The sequence below is a fragment of the Thunnus thynnus genome, chromosome 12 (assembly GCF_963924715.1).
Source record: "Thunnus thynnus chromosome 12, fThuThy2.1, whole genome shotgun sequence".
Lineage (NCBI taxonomy): Eukaryota > Metazoa > Chordata > Actinopteri > Scombriformes > Scombridae > Thunnus > Thunnus thynnus.
In genome coordinates, this window is record NC_089528.1 from 20,320,999 (window position 1) to 20,342,373 (window position 21,375).

The following is a 21,375-nucleotide window of genomic DNA, read 5'->3' on the forward strand; positions in this document are numbered from 1 at the left end:
ATTTTCCCTCATGCATGCATAGAGGTGGTTCCATAGAGGGTTGTTTGCTTATTTTGGGTCCGCCTATGTCCTGGTTTGCTGGCTCTGATTGGAGGCTTCAGGGTGCAGCAGGTGAAACCTGAGAAACTGTTATCTGCGCACCTGTGAGCTACGCCCATCTTTGTACCTTGCATTTTTTGGTCAACGTGAGAAAGAAATGGCAGCAACAACTATTTCTATTGAACAAGACCAGTTTTGTTGTTCAGTGTGCCTGGAGGTTTTGAGAGACCCAGTGACTATCCCCTGTGGACACAGCTACTGTCTGGACTGCATTGAAGACTACTGGAACAGGGCCAAGCAGAAAGGCCAGTACAGCTGCCCTCAGTGCAGGCAGGTGTTCAACCCCAGACCTCTGCTGAGTAGAAACACAGTTCTGGGTGAAGTGGTGGAAAAATTTCAGCGGTCCGGATTTCAAGCTCCAGCTCAACACTCGGCCAAACCTGAGGATGTGAAATGCAGCGTCTGCACAGGGAGAAAAAGCAAAGCTGTTAAATCCTGCCTCGTGTGCTCGGAGTCTTACTGTGCAGCTCACTTGAGAGCCCACGAAGAACGTTTTCATGGGAAGGGGCATAAATTGATCCCAGCTGCTGTGGATCAGCTGAGAGAGAAGCTGTGCCCACATCACGACAAGTTACTGAGAGGTTACTGTCGCTCTGACCAGCAGGGTGTGTGCTCCCAGTGCGTGAAAGAGAGACACAAAGGCCATGACGTGGTGGCAGTGGTGGACGAGAGAGCAGCACAACAGGTTTGTTGGAGTGTTTCTATAGATTCAGTTCAACAATAATAATCATTCATTCATTTAAATTTCCAGAATAAATAAGTTAATATTTACTTAGATTACAAATGACCCTTTCAGTGTTGTAAAATGATGTATTTAGAGCACATCATGTACGTTTTTGTACCAAAATTCAGGTAGAGGCATTTATTAGAAGAAGGGATCTCATTTTAAAGGGGCATTCCACTGATTTTATACATCAAAGTCAGTTCACTAGACATAGTCGGTGCTCAACTTGTGAAAACAGTCAGTATAATGTTTTCTGTGGTGCTTGAGGAACTTGGTCAAGTCTGAGAAAATAACCTTGATGAATGCATAGTGATGTCATCAGGGTTATCTCAGGGGAACATTTTGTAAAATCACATTTTTACAATTTAAGAGTATTCATGTCATTGGACAAGGTGGTTCTGTGACTGCAGAGTTAGTCATGTGGGGGTTAGAAATACTGTGCAGTGACATTATAACATTTTTACATTGAACAACAGACTTTGGCTGACAAGAGATTGTTTGGTTTTTGAGAATTTCTGTGTTATAAACAGCCAAGTTGGATAGATCAGAGCTTTGATTTTAACATTATTTACATGTCCAAAACACGTAATTACAATTACTCCAAACGCAGCACTGGAGCCAACAAGTTTCTAACATAAAGCCTGTGTTGCAAACTGGTTTGTAGAGCTTGAACAATTTTGGCTTTTACTCACAGCAAGACGCTGTTGAGTTTTTAAAAAAATCAGTAGTTTAACACAGGAAAGCTAATAATTTTGAACACATTCTGTAGTTAGTAATGGGGAAAAATTAACAGAGATGCAATAGACAATTTACTTGCATCTCTGATGTCTTCAAATATTGAATACAGAGATTGTGAAATATGCTCTGGTCCTGCAGCCATGTGTGCTCAGATGTTTAGGTTGATAGACCAAAGGTCTCCTTGTCTAATCCAATCCTTTGATTGTAAAATCAAAACTCATGGTGAAACACGAGCAGCCTGAGGGATGGCATGGTGTGATTTTCATCTTTTGTATTCTCTCAGAAAAAACTCCAGGAAAGCTCTTTGAAGTCTGTGCAGAAATTGAAGGACTCAGAGAAGGAACTTAGATACATTGTCAGGTACATCAAGGTGAGTGCATTTCTAATACAGTGTCTTTTTAATATGTTATTGACATAGACTCAAAAGTAGGGCACACACACATGATTCCTTAGGAAACTTTATCCTCCACAGCACTCTACAGAGGCAGCAGTGGAGGAAAGCGAGAGGATTTTCTCAAAGCTGATCCGCTCCATAGAGAAACAAAGCTGCGAGGTGAAGGAGCTGATCAGAGTCCAGGAGAGGGCGGCTGTCAGTCAGGCTGAGGAGCTGCTGGAGAAGATACAGAGAGAGATAGCTGAGCTCAGGAGGAGTGACGCTGAGCTGGAGAAGCTCTCTCGCACTGAGGACCACCTGCATTTCCTTCAGGTATGGAACAAAAGCCAACTTGGCAAGTAGAGTGGGAAAAGACTTGTTCAATTATGTCTATATTGTCTTAGGAATAAAAATTGTATACATTTTAGACACATAGAGGTAATTTTAATTGCTTTTATCTTATCCTCACTTGTCTGATGCACCTGTTTTAGCATCTTTACACAGCCTCAAAGTTTCATTTTATTAGTTTATTATTAGTCAAGCATTAGCCTAAGACGTTAATTTTCATCTGTTTCCCCTGGCCAGATATTAAACCTACAACTAAAATCACATTACAAACAACCAGATAGAACATTTTTATACGCACAACATATAAGAGGGAGAGTCGGCAAAATGGAAAAAAGATTCATTCAAAACAATTAATCTGTTTTATAAAGTAATATATAAGCAATAACATGAACAGAATAAGGTAATAACCAAAGACATATAGAAGAGAATTACATGTATGATATTAAGAAATACAAGATGACACCGTTAGCAGTGTGTTATTGATTATCATTAGGCTCTTTGCTATATTTCCAACCTTTTAGTCCAATATAAACCTCAATGTAGCTGAAGATCTTCTGTTCCAGAGTCCACAGGAGACGTGACCTTTGCAGTCAGGGCTCTGAGGAAGCTAAATATCTACTTAAAACATATTTTATTGGAAATGTTCTGCTCAATTTGCTTGCATGATTTTCTTTTCTTTTTTTTAAAATTTATTTTGTATTATATTACTAGAACATCTTAAAAAACCTTTTTGGTCAAAGTGTTCAGCATTAAAAAGTGTGGTATTTACATATAACACATGTCAGTACCAGTATTTAGTCCAAACTGCCACAGATGTGAAAGATGATGGTTAATAGGTGAGTATTAGTGAGTATAAGTGTATTTACTCATAAATACGCTGATATACAGAGATGACACCAAGTCTTGTTATATATGTCTTTCTGCCTTGTGTGGAGCATTTCTTAACTTTTTTTTTTGAAAAGTTCTCTACAAATAATTATTACCAATTGCTTTTAATGTGCATTTATTTTTTTTAAGGTCAAGATAATTGGTAACATTTAACACAAGCCTAACTTGAGCTTGACAGTCAGTCAACATGATTTAAGGTGCATTAAGCGTGAACTTCTCGTACAGTTAACTGACTATTTCAGGACTCACAAAGTGATTCCTTCCTCTATTGTTGTATTTGCATTCTGCCTTCTAATTTGGTTGCACGTCGCTGCAGAAGTGCAAGTCTCTTCACTTCCCTGCAAAGACTGTGGAGATGCCGAGCACTGATGCGCTTCCATATTTGATGTACAAAAGCATGAGAGGAGCCCTCGCTGATCTAAAGGACAGTCTGGATGAAACAATCGAAAGAGAATTCAACAGAATCTCAGATAAAGGTATGTTTCCTTTACAAATGACAAGAAACAAGAGAGATCATTTTGTTTTTAGACATTATGAAGGGTAAATGGACACAATCTCCTCTAAATTTCCAGTGATTTCACTGAAGGAAACCAGCAATCAAAGTACCTCTGAAAAGACTAAAGGTATGTAAATTTAAGTTTGTTTTTTTTTAGTAGTTAAACAATTATTTTGTCACATGTTTAATGTCTGCCATCATCTACTGTCAACCAGCAAAAGATGCCAACATACCCTACAACACAGAACCAAAGACGAGAGCTGATTTTCTTCAATGTGAGTACAATCATTTTATTAACCTTATAACTAACTGATTGATTTATTTGGTCTATAAGTTTCAATAAATTCTGAAAAATAGCCATCACAATTTTGTAGGTCCAATGCAGAGTTTCCAAATTAGTCTAATCAACAGTCCAAAATGCATATTCTGTTTACTATCATATGAGATGAAGAAAAGCAGCAGGACTAGACAAAGTTCAGCATTCATGCTTAAACAAAACAAAGACTCTACAGCCGTGCCAGTAGCTCTGTGAGGCTCTACTTCAGGTTCAGCTGCTAAACGCTAATTTCAGCATCCTAAAATCTGCTACACAGTATAGCAGAGGCTGATGGGAATGTCATTTAGCTTTATAGGTATTAGAAACTAAAGTATTGAGCAGATTCAACATTTGACCCAATGATAGCGTTAGATGAAAACTGACTGAAAATATTACAATTCCTCTTGAGTAAAACATAAAAGTCTGTACCAATTTACATAGCAATCTATGTAGATGTTGAAATATTTGTCTGAATAACTGAGAAATGTCACTTGTTGGTGGTGCTGGATGAAAAGTCAGGGGATCTCCAAAGTCAATAGGCTTCATCCTTGGTGAAATATGAACATCTGTACCAGATTTCAAAACAATCCATCTAAAAGTCCATATTTCAGTCAGGACCACTGCAAGCGTGTTAAACAAAAAATACCAATAAACTATCATGTCTGACATTATTCATTTCCCCTTTCCAGATTACCACGACATAATCCTGGACCCCAACACAGCCAACCCTTATCTGTCCTTCTCTGACAGTCTGAGAGGGGTGACCACACGTTCAGAGCCGCAGCCATACCCGGACCACCCTGATCGCTTCACCAGCTGGGCTCAGGTGCTGTGTCGCGCTGGGATGGCCGGTCGCTGCTACTGGGAGGTAGAGTGGTCTGGTAACGGTGGGGTTTCTATTGGTATCTGCTACAAAAACATAAGCAGGAACGGAGGAGGGAGCGACTGCAAGCTGGGACACAACTCCAAATCCTGGAGTCTGGACTGTTCTTACTCTGTCTGTTCATTTCAGCATAATAAGCAGAGCGCGACCATCGCTGCTCCCTGCTGTAGCAGGATAGGAGTCTATCTAGACTTCAGAGGGGGGATTCTGTCTTTCTACAACATTTCTGATACAATGGTTTTACTCCATAAAGTCAAGACTTCATTCACGCAGCCTGTATATCCAGGATTTTGGGTGGGATTAGGCTCTACTTTGAAGCTGTGCTCTCTTCAAGTGTGAAGCTGACTACAGTCCATCAAAAAACACAACAGTTCTCAAATAACCTTAGAAATGCAGGGTTCTAAATATTATTAGTATTAACTAAGAGGAATAATGAAACAGAGACAAAAGTTTGTGCTCAAAGCCTAGCATTTTAATAACGGTGCAAGCCCGGAGCAGCAGCAACACTTTGGTGGAAAGGTGAAGAGGTGGAGCTTAGATCTTATTGAAGGCAGCAACATCTACACTCTGGACCTGCAGACGAGGAAAAAAACATTTTTAGAGGTGTATATTTATTTGAACATATTCATACTGTCATATGGTGAATCATTGTACAAAGCTATTTATCAATAAAGCATTTAATGTCAGAAAAAGATTAACAGACAGCGAATGCTTATGTGATATTTATTTGTCCCCTCAACATTTAGGTTTTTGGTGTTCTTTGAATTATGAAAGCGTCAGTTCACCCAAAAAACAAAAGGTTTAGGTAACACCTTATTTTACAGATCCTTTAATTTTATAACAAATTCCTGGAAGTCTTTGATCTAATTTGCAGGTATTTTAACAGTTAATTTCTAGGACACTTTACAGAAATGTGGTGCAACTTGGTACAAATAAGAAAAAAACAGGAAATATTGTTAAGTTGGTAGGTGCACACTCATTTTCTAGATGTAAAGATGCAAACATTTGTATTAGTATTGGCATTTTAGATTCTTTCTTAAAAACTTTTTAATGAGTGCATTTCTCATACACCAACAAATTACATAACACTTTCAAAAAAATGTTTTAAGAATGAACAGTTACCCGGCAACTACTTTCAGAAAATTGTTGTAAAAAAAGCTAAAAACTACATGTGAAATCAACTTTTTTCCATTTTTTAAAATAATTTATACCAAATTGCACCACCCCTTCTGTAAAATCTGCTAAAAATCAACCATTAAAAACCTGCAAATTACTCTGGAAATTGGTATAAAATGAAGGGACCTATATATATTTAAAAAAAAAGAAGCATTTAAGTTGACCTCTAGTGATATCTGAAAATTCATATAGTTTTGGTTGTAATTGGCCTGGGTTGTTGCTGAGATTCCTGCCCGAGTCTATAGTGGAGATGGATGAAATTTCATGTGGTGCTCACTACACTGGAATTTTTTTTTTTTTTTTTTTTTTTTTTAAATTCAGCAGTAACAAGTCTTTCCCTGTTGTTTTAGAGACACAGCACTCAATATTTTACACAAGGGGACTATTTCTTCAGTAAAAAGTAGTTCCAATGAAAACTGATCAGTGAGTAAAAGGGACACTAACTCTGAAAAGTTGGCAGAGACAAATCTCAGGAGCTCAGCTGATAAAATCCAAACTATCTGTGAGGTTAGATACCATCAGGGGTGAGTCAGAAAAATGTTTTCATCATTTGGGTGAACTGACCCTTTAAAATCACATCAGTGCAGCTTTCTAGTAGCTACACAGGTCAAAGTGATTGTTACTTACAAAGTCCTCAAACTTGGTGATCTCCTCCTCCAGAATGTCAGTTCCAACTTTGTCGTCCTCAACGACGCAGTTGATCTGCAGCTTCTTGATGCCGTAGCCCACTGGCACCAGTTTGGATGCTCCCCACAGGAGCCCGTCCATCTGCACTGAGCGCACACACTCCTCCAGCTTTGCCATGTCCGTCTCATCGTCCCACTGAGGAAACGGACACAAACATTAAATTGACAAAGCCATAAAAAGGCACAAAACACAGGAGTTTTCAGCCAACTTCTACAAATGTTTATAATTAGATTCAATGACGGAACGTACAATTAGCTGAACGACTTGGAACGAGAATTAAAACAGAAATTAATTGAAAAGGACTATTTTTTTTTTTTTAAATTCAGCTTTTGCCAAATAAAACATTGAATCATTGATAATCACATCCATGACCTGAACCTCATCTAGGAAGACATTAATGATTTCAGTTACATTTTTTAACAACTGTGCGTTCACCTCACTGAAGCACAATTGCAATGGAATTAGCATTAGGGCCGCAACTAACAATTATTTCCATTATAGATTAATCTGTCGATTATTTTCTCGTATTATCTATAAAATGTCAAATTGTGAAAAAGGCCTGTTATAATTTCCCAGAGTCAAAGGAGACGTTTTGTTCTGACCGACCAACAGTCCAAAACCCAAAGATATAAGTTTACTATCATATATAACAAAGTAAAGCATTAAATCATCACATTTAAGAAGCTGAAACCAGCTAATGTTTGGTATTCCTGCTGAAAATATTTTTTCTGTCGACTAATCGTTGCATCTCTAATAAGCATATTAATGAGCTGGATGATATTATACAGTGTGGGAGGTATTAATACGTACAGGCTTGACGTCCAGCAGGATGGATGACTTGGCGATCAGGGTGGGTTTCTTGGCCTTCTTGGCTGCATACGCATCCACACGCTCCTGCTTGAGGCGTGCTGTCTCCTCATCTTCTTCATCACTGCCGAACAAGTCTATGTCATCGTCGTCGTCATCACCGTTTACCTGTTGGACTGGAGCAGCCTGGACTGGAGCAGCCTGGTCGAGATAATGGGAACAGAAACATGACAAACACCACAACACAAAATAAATGTCTGATCTGTCCGGAGGAGGCTCCGTTACCCCTTTCAGACATTTTTAATGTAGATACAGAGAACATCCAGTGGGGTCCAAAAGTCTGAGACCACATTGAAAATCTAGTATTTTCGCATAAACCTTTGAAATAATCAAAGTTTGAGGGTTCAGAAACATTTTAAAACACAAGAAGTTGTAAAATGAAGAAGAAATATTTAAGATTCTTGTATTTCTAGGTCAGCAATCAAATTTAAGCAAATTTGTGGTACTGGCCGACTTCACTAGTTTATACAAAAGGTCAGATTTCCTTGAGTTGTATCACTTCCATTGAAGCGTTCAGATGGATGGTGGATTTGATCTACTCATCAGAGGCTTGTTCAAGTAAAAACATGCAGCCAGTGTTCACCTGTTATAAATATGGTTGTGCCTCAAGTTTCTAGCAGATCACTGCTTCCTAAATAACATTGTGATAGTGAGAAACATGGCATCAGAACTAGGTGAAAGTGTCAGAAGTCAAATTGTTATTCTAAGCAAAGAGGGGCTTTCTCACAGTCGAATCATGGCTAGACTAAAGGTTTCTAAGGGGGCAGAGCATGGAGCTCTAAAATGCTTTGCAGAAACTGGATCAGTTGTATCTAAAGCACAATCAGGCAAACTAAAAGTGACCACACCGCCAGAAGATCAATACATCAAGCTTAGTTCCCTGACAGATAGAAAAGCAACTTTATCACAGATACAGAATTTGCTAAATAAAGAATTCAAGACTCAAAAGTACTGTCAAAAGAAGGCTGTGTTGCATTTCACAGTGGATGACTGGAAAAAAAGGCCTATTTACTGATAAATCCAAGTTTGAGATTTATTGCAGTAACAGAAGGCTTTATGTAAGGAGATGAACATGAGAGAGAACGATACCGCAGTGTATCAAACTGAGAGTGAAACACAGTGGTTGGAATATTTAAGTCTGAGGTTGTTTTGCCTTCTCTGGAGTTGGACGCCTTTACTGAACTGACTCCACCCTGATCAGGAGGAAGTACACCTCCATTCTCCAGAGACATGTTGTACCCTCTGCTTTGCATTTTTGTGAAGAGATTCATACTGCAGCAGGATAATGACCCCAAAACACAAATCAAAGGTTTCCAAGAACTACTTGAAGACCAAAGAAGACCAAGGAGTCCTGACTGTCATGTACTTGACTCCATAGTCACAGGTTTTGCACAAACTTGTCTATACTAGCTTGACTTCATGCTGTCATTAAAGCAACAGGGGGACATACTAAGATATTCTGAAATTTATGTACATTTTTCAAAGATTCAACTTTTCACTCAAATTGTTTAACTGATATGATTATTGTAATGAAAAAAAATTACTATTACATTCGAAACAAATGCAAAATATAAGTATCTTGAATGGTGGTCTCAGTCTTTTGGACCCTGATGTACATGTGTAGTAAAGAAGCCTAATAAATGAATTGTTATCTACCTTAGCACAAGGGACGGCTGCTGATGCAGGGTTCTTTTCCAGCATACCCACTCTGGACTCCAGTTTATGCAGGGCTGCTCTCATCTCCGCCACCACTAACATGCAAACATAGTATCAAAAGGTTAAAGTATAAATCTTGTGTTACTATAACAAGTAAGCAAAAGCTCAAAGACATGTAAAAGCTGAATATAAACACACCTTTGTGCAGAGCCTGGTTCTCCAGTTCCAGGCTCTTCATGCGTGAAACCAGCTCGTGGTCTCCTCCTGCATGTGAGGAGGACTGTGGAAAAATAAACAAAGTAATTAGTAAATGTTATGTTGCTGTTCAGGGTTTGAAATGTTAACAAAGCATCCAGGTTGAGATCCAATCAAAGCCTGAAGTGAAGAAGCAAGCAATGAATAAAAAAATAAATAAAAAAGTGAACATGGTGATGGTTAAAAAACAAAAACCATGCAAGGCTAAAAATCTATTTCACAGCAATGATTTGAATATACTTCACACATGAACACACAGTGCTGATGTTAAAATCAACTTTGGTTCCCACAAAACAGGTTTTAATATTTAAATTTACAACACAGGCATGCATGTCAACTCATTTTTGTAAACAAACCTGTAAAAAGACAACTGTGTGACAAGATTTTTTCCCACATTTAATAACCATTGATAATTAAATTAAAAGTTTACTCTGTAAGATTAAAGTTTAAAAGATGAAATGAAGTGGAAGGACTATATTTTATATGGGACAATTGTCTTTTTTTTTTTATTGTAACTGATAATTGTAACTAATAAAGCAAAATAATCAAGGTGATAACTTCCACCTCATAATTACACATTTTGAATTAGTGGCAGTGTAGCCCCCGTTTCAACCACGTTTCTGGTACTTTGGAATCAGAGGAACTAATAGTTCCTGTTTGTGTTTCCACCACATCTGAGGAACCAGGTAGATCATGCAAAATAAGCCGTGACAAATTAAAAATGACAGCAGCGTTTGAAACAGTATTAACGCATGAGGAAAAGAAAAACATTTGTCCTGTTGTCATATATTTACTGTTACATGCCTTTGAGGTTTGAGTTGGATCTAATGAATGAAAAGGACAAATGTAAAAGGAGGAATATTAAAATGAAACAAAGAGCGCCTGTTTTATTTCTCTCATTCACTGGCTTTGATCTCCCCGCCGCCACTCCCTCTCTTCATTCACTCTCTAGCATAAAGCATAAAAGCATAACTTTACTTTTAATGTTAAACAACGAGAAGTATCCTCCCCTCAACCTAATATCAATATTTGAGTACTTCCTTGTTTCATGAATGAAGGTGAAGCAGGGATTTTTTTGGGGGGGTAAAACAATCTCCCTGGTTCCTGGTCCCTGTGGTGGACACACAGGTGGATCTCAGTCCCCTAGGAAAGTTCCTGCGGTGGAAATGGGGCTTATGATGCCTAAATGGATGCAGGTGAGGTGATGGTGCAGGATGAGACATCTTAGTGCTGTGGTAACAGTAGCACACTCCACGTCAGGCAGCAGCAGCGGACACAGCCAGCACACCCGGCTGTCTGTCTCAGCCATGCAGCGTTTCCAGGCCTGAGCAGCAACATGCTTGAAGAGGACTTACGTTTCTGTGCTGCCGTTTCTGTTGGCGCCCTTTGGCCTGCTGCAGGGCCGCTTTCACCTGCACCCATTAAGGTACGGGGTGAAGGTGAGGGGAGGAAGAGAGGAAGGAAAAAAAAAAAAAAGACCAAGACAAAGAGAAAAGTAGAGGTTGTAGGTAGGTAGTCAGATGCTACACGTGCTACAGTATGAACAGCTTCAGAGTCGTCAGTAACGGGTTAGAAACTGATTTGAAAACTGAGAAAACAGATGAAACATTTGTTTTAGTGTGCAATAATCACTTTCAACATTTTCAATAAAATGATGTTTAAGTGCTCTTAGTGCATTTCGTTCATTGCTCAGGTTTTACAGCCTGCGCCACAAATGTGTGGATTGTAAATCAACTGGTGTTCTCTCATCGACCCCTTCAATGCAGCTGTTTGCAGAAAACAAGCTCTGAGAAAACAACTGAGGACAATAAAGTAACCCTTGTGGTTTGGATGAAATCAGCCGTACACACACAAATGTTGACTTCACGGTAATAAAAAACAAACCACAATGCTCAAACACAAAGCTATTGTAAAGACAAACACACAAGCAACTTACTGACAGTGCAACAATGAAGATTATGAAAGTAAGCAAGCAGAGGTAGAACGATGAACATCTCTCAAAACGGAGAATAGAATAGTTTCAAACTCTTGTAGTTTTTGGGATTTAATGTAGCTTAAAACTCTCCAAAAGACTTGATTTCTACACTTTATTCATCATAATTACACACTTTTAAGTGCTATTCCCCTATTATAGGGCTGGTACACGAACACTAGTGAGTACAGTCCTGCCACTCCAGGGGATAGAGGCCTGTGGCTCATTTGTAATACAGTACTCACTCCGTTTAGCGACTGCTGGATATTCTGTCGGGATTTAGCAATGTCCTGCAGGATGGCATTAGCTTCTGTCTCCTGCAGGCGTGTGTGGGTAAAGCAGTGATGAAGCGGAAGCAGTGAGAAAGACAGGAAGCATCATGCCAAACAGACAAGAGCAGGATGACCCCCATACAGCCAACATTCAGAGTGACACTGTTAATCAATCCTGTGAATCGAATTTGAAAGGGAGTGATGATGCCAACTGTAACATTTAAGGGACGAGCTGTTAGAAGCAAATAAATGTGAGCTCTGGGTTTATCTAAATATGCCTAATGGTGAAATATAAAAAAGGTTACACACATGACATGAGAGTACACAAACTCACGATGATAACCTGACCTACACCTCGTGTGGTGCAGCTGTCGTTTTCCCACTTTGGTACACAGAGTCCTGAAACGGGAACTACTTTTGACCCAAGAAATAGGCCAAGCAAAATTAAAGTGTTGACAGTGTGGTCTGTGGATTATCTCTTAGTAACTAGAGCATTGTATCTGGAAAGACACTTCACCGCCATTGTATTTGGGCAGCCGCAGACATTTCAGAGGCAGATATCTCAAAATCTCTGTGAACTTAATCTTTCCGCATGGCTTGACGTGACTAAGGGTGAGACAAAACTGATATGATTCTTGTGACTTGATGAACTGACCACACTGAAATCTCTTTCCATTTTTTTCCCCCCCAGGCCTGTGTGGAAAATCTCGAAGCTGCTGCAGACAATCTGAGTAGCAGAGGCAGCTGCCAAATCATCTGACCCCTCTCTCGTCTAAATCGAGTGGCTTAACTCGCATGCACACAGCTGCTCCAGGCTGCTGAGTGCTGTGACTGCAGATGATGTAACGATTGCTAGAACCAACAGGCCAGTGACTGACAGGGCAGCGTGCAGCCGCTGACAAGGCAGCATGAGCTGCGGAGGTGTCAAGACAGGAGAGTACAGGACCTTCAAAAAACGGCAACAAGGATGGAAAATAAAGGTTTGTAGAAAGCTGATTGATCAGGTTGATGCGTGTTAAAAAGATCTTGAGCTGCTCATAAAAAGCCAAGCTATAAAAAGAAGACGAAAAGATGAAAATAGTTTTTGGATTAAAAGTAAATAATAATAATAAATAAGTGTTTTCTCACCTGATGTGTGGGGCCGTTAACTCCCTCGTAGAAGTGCTTCTCAGCCTCATCGTAGCGGTGTTTGTCAAACCAGATGTTCTCTGAGGCGAGGCACTGCAGTCCGCTCATTTTGGTACTGAGGAGGGAAAGTGAAAAATTCAGTTAAAATTAGACAAATGGGGGAAAAAAAAAAAACCTGATCATTATTTGCCAAATTATCTGTTAACAAACAGCCATGACCAGGTGTTAGGTCATAATAGCCGGCACAATCAGTGACAGGAAACAAGCAACAAAACATCGCTTAATTAGATGCTTGACCAGGACGCCGTATATTACAGGTTACGACATGTAGCGCCACAGATGGAGTTGTTGAGTGGAACAGGGAGAGACAAATCAAAGCGTAACGCAGACAGTTTCTTTCATATGTACACAGCTGATAGGACAGTTTCAAAAATCACAAGCAACAATGAAAAACAGGGTTATAACAGCCTGCGTACATGCTTCACCTCCCCTTCTCATTTTGCTGATGGGTTTCTGCAGCAGATAAGCATCTGCACATTCCTCAGTCAAACAGAGTTGCCTGGTCTGCAAACTCTGGATTATCAAAACAAAAGGTCGCTCACTGCCAACCAACAGCCCCACGTTAGTTATAGCAGAGTTCCACTTTATTTTTACGATTATCATACACAGGGAAACAAGACTGTACGTTGCCATCTGTTGTACATTATAACTTATGTGACACTGGACACAAATCACACTGAATACCAAGAAACAATTGAAAAAACGCCAAACAAAAAACGCAGACAGACAACAGAAAATATTCATAGTAGTTAAATAAACCAAAAAACACAGATCACGTCTCTCTCATTCCCTGTGTGAGAGGTGTCATACTTGTCCCATCTGGGCCTGCTTTCCGTCTCAGAGAGGCCTCTCTTCCTCTGCATCGGCGCCCTGCCCCTGCTGCCTTTGCCCCCCTGCTCGGTCTCAGAGGAGGTACGATTGCGGCCTCTACTGTACCGACGGTGGGGGGTGCCAGAGGACTTCACAGTGGTGACAGGGTGAGACTGATCCTGCTGTTGATTGTTGGTGCGTCTCGAGAAGCCTCTGGTGTTTGGGCTCTTTGGAGAGGACGAGAGCGGCCCGTTGCCGTGGGAGGCAAGTCGCCGTTGGTAGTTGCTCTCGGCCTGCTCGAAGGAGCTGCGGTTGTACCAGATCGACTCTGCCTGCATGCCCTTGAGGATGGGGCTTTGGCCGTAGGAGCCGCTCATCCACTCATCTTCAGCTCCAGAGCTCTGGTTCTCTGATTGGGACAAACGTGCGTGGCGCCGCTGCCTCCCAAACTGGACATTGTCTCCGCTGATGATGCTCCTCTCCGGAACAGGAATATTACCCTGTCTGGGGGTCCCGACTGGTGATGCATGCTGAGGGGCTCCTCCTTGCTTAGTGTTTGGCCAAAACTGATCCATTTCTCTATAAAGGGGTCTCTTCTCTCACTTTTGTGTCGGGTTTATGAGGAGAGAAAAGAAGTAACAGGTGGAAGCTAGAGCCATTAGTTTAGAGTGAAGTTAGCATCACAAAGGGAACTTGCTGGTTAGGGGCATTTTTGAAGCTCATAAATCTGTTGATATGTGATGCCAATGTGGTCCTTCAGGTCGAGAGACGATTGATTGATCAAAAAACTTAATTTGGTCCAGAAAATGTAAATTATCGTATATTTCCCTTTAAAGGAGAATAAGCTTACCTGCATAGTGAGAATAGTTGAATGAACCTGAAATTGCAAAGACCCTCCTGTATGCTTTTAGTATTTGTAATAAAAGTTAACTGATCAATCTCACATTGGACTTTCAAAACAACAAAGCCAAAATAAACAATGCAAAACATCATTTGGGTAAAACAAATGACAGATGAAGATGGCCGACGTTTATGTTAGGTGTTTGCAGTGTTTCCTCAGTATTTATTTCAAATCCAAACTAACAAGTGTTTGCAAACATTTTTGGATTTGATTTTATGATGATTAAGAGACAGCTTAATCTCAACTTGAAAGAAACCAGGTAAGTTACACCCTGATGATGACAGCTGGGGTATAAAACCAGAACAAGGCTGTCCCTTCAAACACACCACAGCTGCGCCCAATTAATGAGGAAACACTGTATGCATAAAATATGACAAGATGTTTCTTCTGAAACATCAAAAAAAAACAACCAAACCTGTGCAACAGAGTCTGGCTCACCTTTGTTTTGGCATGCTGGAGGATAATGTACGCTCCCTATTGTGAAATGGAATATTTAAACAATTCAAAAGTATTACAAAGTTTTACAAAAAGACACATTTTTTCTGACAGCTGCCTTTAAACAAGCAGGCAAACACCACAACCAAAAGATCCCAGTCACTTTTACATGCATTTATTCTTCCCTGAAAATAAACCTACAATATATCGAACAAAAAACTTGTTGTGATAACTTGTTACACCTTGATAAAACACATGCAGTCTAATACAGCAGCACAGCGATAAATCCTTCGCTCATGTAAGACTGTTTTTAAAAGTGGTTGATTCAACTTCATGGTCATTTTGGAAGTCGTAGTTTTGTGGTGTTGTTGAATTGTATTGTTTTAAACTGAGATGCTTCAAATATTTTGTCCTCCTCAGAGCTGAAACAATCAGTTGATTGACAGAAAATTAATATGCAACTTTTTTTTTGCTTTATTTGCAAACATTTATCATTTAAGCCACTTTTCAAGCAAAAATGCATTCGCTTGTACCTTAAATGAGAGCATTTTCTGCTTTTCTCCATTTTATAACATTGCAAATTAAGTATCTTTGGGTTTTGAAATGCTTTCAATGACAAAACTATTTAAATTTGTCATCTTGGGCTTTAGGAAATTGTCATCGGCATTGTTCACACATTTCAGACATTTTACAGTCAAAATGATTGATATTCAAGAAAACATTTAGCAAATTAGTTGATAATGAAAATAATAGTTGCAGGCTGCCCTGTTTTTGTTCATACAATTAAAAGGTGGACATAAATATTAGAAATATTTCAGTATAACACAGTTCAACAGCACTACAATCTACAACTAAGGCTGCAAGTAACGATCATTTTCATTAGCGATTCATCTGCTTATCTGATTGTTTTTTTGATTAATCGTTTTATCTCTAAAATGTCAGAAAAAAAACTTCATCAAATCATGTATGCCACATAAAAGTTTCAAATCCTCACATCTGAGGAGATGCAGCCAGCAAATGCGACCCTTTTGCTTAAAAAAAATTGACTAAAGCGATCATTTGATTATGGGAACAGCCAATTTTATTATTAAATCGACTACTAGTTGCAGCTCTGATCTACATCCTCGAAAATGACCAGTTTTAACAAAAAGAGCACACTGTAACCTAAATGTCATGCAGGATTGGATTTGTTGCAGTTGTACCTAATAGATTAGCGATTGAGTGTAATGTCATTATTTCAACACAAGATAACAATAAAATCAGTGTGTTAGAGCATCAGCTGAAAAGCAGCTTCATCATCAACACTCACCTTTGATAACTGGGATAGGAAGCTAATGCCCAACAGAAACATAACAGACAATTATGACAATACAGATATTCTCATAAACAGTCTCTTGTAAGAAGAAGAAGAAGGAAAACTGCATACAGACAAATTTATTTAGTGTTAGAGGAATGCAATCTAAACCATACTACAATAAAGGATATCCAGGGTAAATTTTTACATAATCAGATAATTCACAGGTACTATTGTACACCATAACATGGGCTTGATACAGAACAACTTGTCTGTACTTGTCCAACTTTGTCTACTGGGACATATGTCAGAGTTGCCACCAGGAATACTGAAAAGCAGAATATGGTTTAGAACTGACAGGCTTCATCACTGCAGCTAGAATTACTCTTTGCCACTACAAGAGTCAGACTGGACCTGAATTTACTGACTGGGTTAAGCTGATGACTGATTATGCCTCATTTGAATTAGGTTAAATGATAACAAAAGGAAAGTTTTACCAGGTCTGGGATTACTTTTTGAATTATATAAAAGATGTAAATAGGTGCCTATAACATGTAAGCAACACCCTACATAGTTGAGGATATATAGGAGACAGTATTTATTATCAAATGATGTGATTTGTTATGTTTATGTGCTAATATATAAAGTTATATATTTTTCCTCTATGTGTGCTTATTTCACATGGTTGTATTGTTTATATTGACGTGTTTGTTTGTTCTTTTTTCACATGATATCTGACTGATCCAAAAAATTTAAATAAAAATTTAAATGACAAAAAAAAAAAAAAAAAAAATTATAAATGGGAGACAAAAATAACTGTTCAATTCACCAAACATTTGTCACCTGGGAATCACTGAGCCGAGTGTGCAATATAATTATAATAGCGGATAGAAAACAGGCAATTGGCACAGTTAAAGTGATAATTATGGCAGCAAAAAATCGTGTTGCATCCATCTGTTGCTCGACCACACAGACATTAGCTTAGTTGCACCAAGTTTTTGACAGCGGCACCAACTTGTAGTTCCGTTAACCACGTGGCGGTGAAAAACTTTAAATTCTTAAGAGTTTATAGGTTTTACAAACAGTACACGCTTTATAGTGCTCCGGGTCGTAAAAAAACAACTTTATTTCACTTACTATTGGCTTTATTCGACGTTTTATGGCTCAGTAACCGTCCCTTTGCGTGCTGTCTCGGCTGTAATCCGACGGGGAAGAGGGCTCGCATTAGCGGGCTGCTTGCATTTTTCAGTGACAGATGGGGGGAGGGACTTTAGTTTTTTCGAATATATCGATTATTTTTTCGTAAGTTCAGTGTTTACGAAACATATATTAGCATACGATCACACAACAAAACAAGTATTTGCGTATGGGCCCACGACATTAAAATGGGTGAACGTATTTGCTTGTATTTATATCGCACCTCTAGAGTGGTACGATCCATTTGTACCAAAGACTCGATTTCCCATGATTCCACGAGAACAAGCGACTCGGACCCGTTCATGACGTTTTGACCGCTTTGATAGGCTAAGGGCCCCATTGTCAGACATAACTCTGATTTCATGTGATTATATTTTTAGTTTTAACAACGATACAGTGTTGTTTTTGTTTTTTGTTTTTTAAAAAAAATCTTCCGACTCTCTACGTTTACAAACGGACCTCTGTCAACGCATACCTTAAAATGATCCTGCTCAAAACAATATTTTACATGTAAACATTAAGTTCATTTTTGAGCCAAATATTTGTCTTCGCTTGTCCTGCAGAGGGCAGACTGGTCGAGCCTATTTGAGCAGATTATAAATCCTCTAGAAAAAGTGTAGGCCAACAAGGCTACTATATGTTGGGAACATTTTGTACTAATAAATAGGATAGATTAGGGTTGGTATAGTTGGATGTATTTTCAATTTAGTCTTAGTTGACTAGTGTTCAGTGTGGCTTTGGCAATTTAATATTATTATTATTATTATGATTAGGATGGTGATGATGATGATTATTTATCCTGTCCATATTCAAAAAAACTACTCAAAACTCACCTTTTTAGAGCTGCTTTCAATGTTTTCTCCTGCTACTTAGCCTAATGAACTTTTAGTGTGTTCTCTTGCTTTTAGTATGTTTTATATAGATTTTTTTCTTCTTCTGTGTAATAAGAAAAGTTATCTATAAATAAAATGTATTATTAAATGTATTATTATTATCATCATAGTTGTTGTTCCAAAACACTCATAGGTGTAAAAGGTTGGATTTTACATAACATGCAATTTTTTAATTTCTCTCCTAACATTAATTTTTCATTCAACTATAATAGAACCACTTCATATTTTCTCAACAGTCAAATCTCTAAAAAGGTAAACAAAAAAATCCCCCAACACATTACCATCAACTATATGTTAGATAGACATTTCGACAGTGTATTGATCACAATACTTCATCTGATAAACTGAATATGTTGAGAAGCCTTGGTCAACACATTGATGACATTGCAGTTACACAAACGCAACATAGCTCCAGTTGAAGGTTATTATTCATAGCTGAATTTAATTAGGGGGATAATTAATTAATTAGGGGGTAATAGTACAGCTGAGTTGATACAGTTGCATCTATCACTACCAGGAGTGGGGATCGAACCCACGAGGACATTTGTCCATTGGATCTTAAGTCCAACGCCTTAACCTCTCGGCCATCCTGGTTGACATTACTGCATGGGTTTATTTGTTTGTTTATTAAACAAGGACAGTGCACATTAATATTGCTGTCAATGCACCAGAGTTAGTCAAGAGGCTATTTTTCATCTGTAGTCCCTGGACAGATGTTACAGAGTCACCCTCACCACTGGAATAAACAACACTGTCAGCATGTCTCTCACCACTCTTTCATGTGTTTTGACCTATATATATGTATATGTATATACATATAGATAGATAGATAGATAGATAGATAGATATATAGATAAGAGATAGATATAGATGTCAAGCAGCGTGAGCTCTTAAATGTTTCCTGTAAAATGGAGATTGAAGAGTAACTTGACATCTGACACCTTCCGAAATCTGACAGATGTAAAAAAGCTGTCAGAAGTCAAACTGCCAGCCTGAGATAACCCCGTTACAGGGAAAGGGCACAATCTTATCATCTGACTTCTGCAAAGCAAAGCATCTATCAGTAGCGGGATCTGAACCCACGAAGACGTCACATATCCATTAAATCAGACTGGATTCACATTCAACCACTCTGGTAAAGGCAAATAGGAACAAGTCGCAAGAGGTATATCAGGACAAATTTTATGCTGGATACATTTTTGAAACTCAAACCAAGGCTTATCCTCTTTTATGCATGGAAAGCGGTAAACATGCAGCATTATTCAAATTTGTGAAACATCCTTCTAGGTTTTCTTAGAAGGAGTTCAACAACATAATTAAGCTGATTTAATCCTCCACCACCCAGCCTTTTCCTGCCCTAGTTTTTGTCTTATATTACACAGTACGTCTGATTGCGTTTCTTGATTTTTGCAATATGCATGTCCCATATCTGAATACGGTATGTGTCTGCTGGGTTATAATCTGTAGTGTATATTGCTGCAGGGGTTTTAATGTCAGTATTATACTTCTACAAGTCATTTCAGGAGACCCTTGAGTGCATAGCCTGCTCTGCAAAGCATAAGTGCACATCTATCTGTTATGATAAAAGGTCTTAAGTTCTTTGAAATATGAGGGGAATATAAGGGAAATGTCATTTAGTTTAAGAATACACATCAATCAGTCTGTGTGCACTCTCTAAATAAAGAGAAACCTTGAATTTGTGAAGTCTTTTGGCTATAAAATTAACATCCGCTTCACTGACTACATGGACAGGGCGCTCACTTTGTTGCATAAAGATGATAAGCTGAGTTGTCAGACCAAATGAAGCTCATATTCTAGTATTGCTAACAGGTATGAATCAGAGTTTAAACCTGATTTGGCTGCAGGAACTGAAACACAACACATTTTATGGGTCAGCAAAGTCAGTGCCTTATTCATTTTTAGACAGAGGGCCCGATTTTACACATCAGCGACATCAAAAATTTAATGGTTTGTTCTGCAGCTTTTAGGAAAACAGGGCACACATTCACAAGTATTTCCTGACCTGTCTGGGCCTCAAGGATAATACATGTGGATTTTTAAACTGAGTGACAGTCCTCTTTAAGCAAGGCACTTCACCATGTATTAGTCCTGTAGCACTGATATCGGTGAGAGGGGGAAAACCAGATAAGGAACAAAAGAAAAACCATCTTACAACATGTGTTTAGCTGCTAATCTACCCAGGGGAAGACCATGAATGAGAAGGCAAACATGCTTTATTTTCATCCAGTAAGTAGATGTTATTTTCCACAGTTCACTGGAATATAAAGAAAAAGTAAAGTTACATGCAATGTGCGGTAAAAATTCACATCATTTTACACACATATTGTTGAGTATCTATAAATTTACAATTTATGGTTGTTTTGAGATTTTTTTGCCCTCAATTTACAATTCAGTTCTCATCAATTTACCAAAACAATCAATCTCGTTATTCTACTACATGACTGTATTTTTTACAAGGTTTTGTTCGAATAAACATACCGAGGAATTAATTTTACATTCAAATTTCATTATGAATAAAATCTGTTATAAATGACGCCAATTCCAGTGATATGAATGTATTTTTTACAAGGTTATTTTGGTAAAAATACTTAAAAATTGAATATTATGAGTAAATCCTTTAATGGTGACAGGTCTTTCTGTCAAAAAATAAAGATGAAAGAATAAAGATTAAGATTGTGTTAGCAAGAAATACACTGAAATAATTTTTACTGTTAAATTCCAAACTGAAAAAGTGGCAAGTCTTTCTTCTAAAAATAATTTAAAACGATGGTGGTTCTACAACATACATAGCTGTATTTTTACAAGATTGTGTTAATAAACGAGCTACACCGATCTTATTTCCAGTCACAACTTCAACTTGTACAGTTACTGTCTCTTGTTAATAGG

The 21,375-nt window shown here is 38.5% G+C and overlaps 2 protein-coding genes and 1 non-coding gene across 12 annotated transcripts; 1 reads left to right on the forward strand and 2 right to left on the reverse strand.

Moving 5' to 3' along the window:
- The first annotated feature begins 6 nt into the window (after window positions 1-6).
- On the forward strand, window positions 7-5,567 carry ftr87 (finTRIM family, member 87). The gene is made up of 7 exons (XM_067606225.1): window positions 7-784; window positions 1,845-1,931; window positions 2,034-2,267; window positions 3,487-3,646; window positions 3,743-3,793; window positions 3,882-3,941; window positions 4,672-5,567. Exons 1-7 carry the CDS (start codon window positions 197-199, stop codon window positions 5,202-5,204), a joined length of 1,713 nt encoding a protein of 570 aa, XP_067462326.1. The 5' UTR covers window positions 7-196; the 3' UTR covers window positions 5,205-5,567.
- On the reverse strand, window positions 5,316-17,661 carry eef1da (eukaryotic translation elongation factor 1 delta a (guanine nucleotide exchange protein)). Of its 10 annotated transcripts, none has more exons than XM_067606239.1 (10): window positions 17,516-17,645; window positions 16,394-16,415; window positions 15,088-15,123; window positions 12,879-12,993; window positions 10,862-10,918; window positions 9,450-9,531; window positions 9,252-9,346; window positions 7,539-7,736; window positions 6,669-6,863; window positions 5,316-5,438 (listed from the first exon to the last, which is right to left on the reverse strand). In XM_067606239.1, the coding sequence occupies exons 1-10, from the start codon at window positions 17,601-17,603 to the stop codon at window positions 5,400-5,402; spliced, it is 927 nt and encodes a 308-aa protein (XP_067462340.1). In that variant the 5' UTR covers window positions 17,604-17,645; the 3' UTR covers window positions 5,316-5,399. The 10 variants fall into 10 exon arrangements, with proteins under 10 accessions (XP_067462340.1, XP_067462337.1, XP_067462336.1 ...); XM_067606236.1 differs by lacking the exon at window positions 15,088-15,123 and adding an exon at window positions 13,749-14,350 and having other exon boundaries at window positions 7,539-7,721; window positions 17,516-17,622; XM_067606235.1 differs by lacking the exon at window positions 15,088-15,123 and adding an exon at window positions 13,749-14,350 and having other exon boundaries at window positions 17,516-17,619.
- Window positions 17,662-18,979: 1,318 nt separating this feature from the next.
- trnal-uaa (transfer RNA leucine (anticodon UAA)) lies at window positions 18,980-19,062 on the reverse strand. The gene has a single exon. It is a non-coding gene; the product is annotated as a tRNA-Leu (tRNA).
- Between the last annotated feature and the right edge of the window lie 2,313 nt (window positions 19,063-21,375).

Excerpts from the sequence above, each read along its gene's own strand:
- ftr87 (XM_067606225.1), top strand. The coding sequence starts at position 197 with ATGGCAGCAACAACTATTTCTATTGAACAAGACCAGTTTTGTTGTTCA. Across the intron at positions 2,268-3,486 it reads ACCACCTGCATTTCCTTCAG|AAGTGCAAGTCTCTTCACTT; the intron begins GTATGGAACAAA and ends ACGTCGCTGCAG. Across the intron at positions 3,647-3,742 it reads CAACAGAATCTCAGATAAAG|TGATTTCACTGAAGGAAACC; the intron begins GTATGTTTCCTT and ends CTAAATTTCCAG.
- eef1da (XM_067606235.1), bottom strand. The coding sequence starts at position 14,323 with ATGGATCAGTTTTGGCCAAACACTAAGCAAGGAGGAGCCCCTCAGCAT. Across the intron at positions 9,347-9,449 it reads GAACCAGGCTCTGCACAAAG|TGGTGGCGGAGATGAGAGCA; the intron begins GTGTGTTTATAT and ends TTTGCATGTTAG. Across the intron at positions 5,439-6,668 it reads TCACCAAGTTTGAGGACTTT|GTCCAGAGTGTAGATGTTGC; the intron begins GTAAGTAACAAT and ends CCTCGTCTGCAG.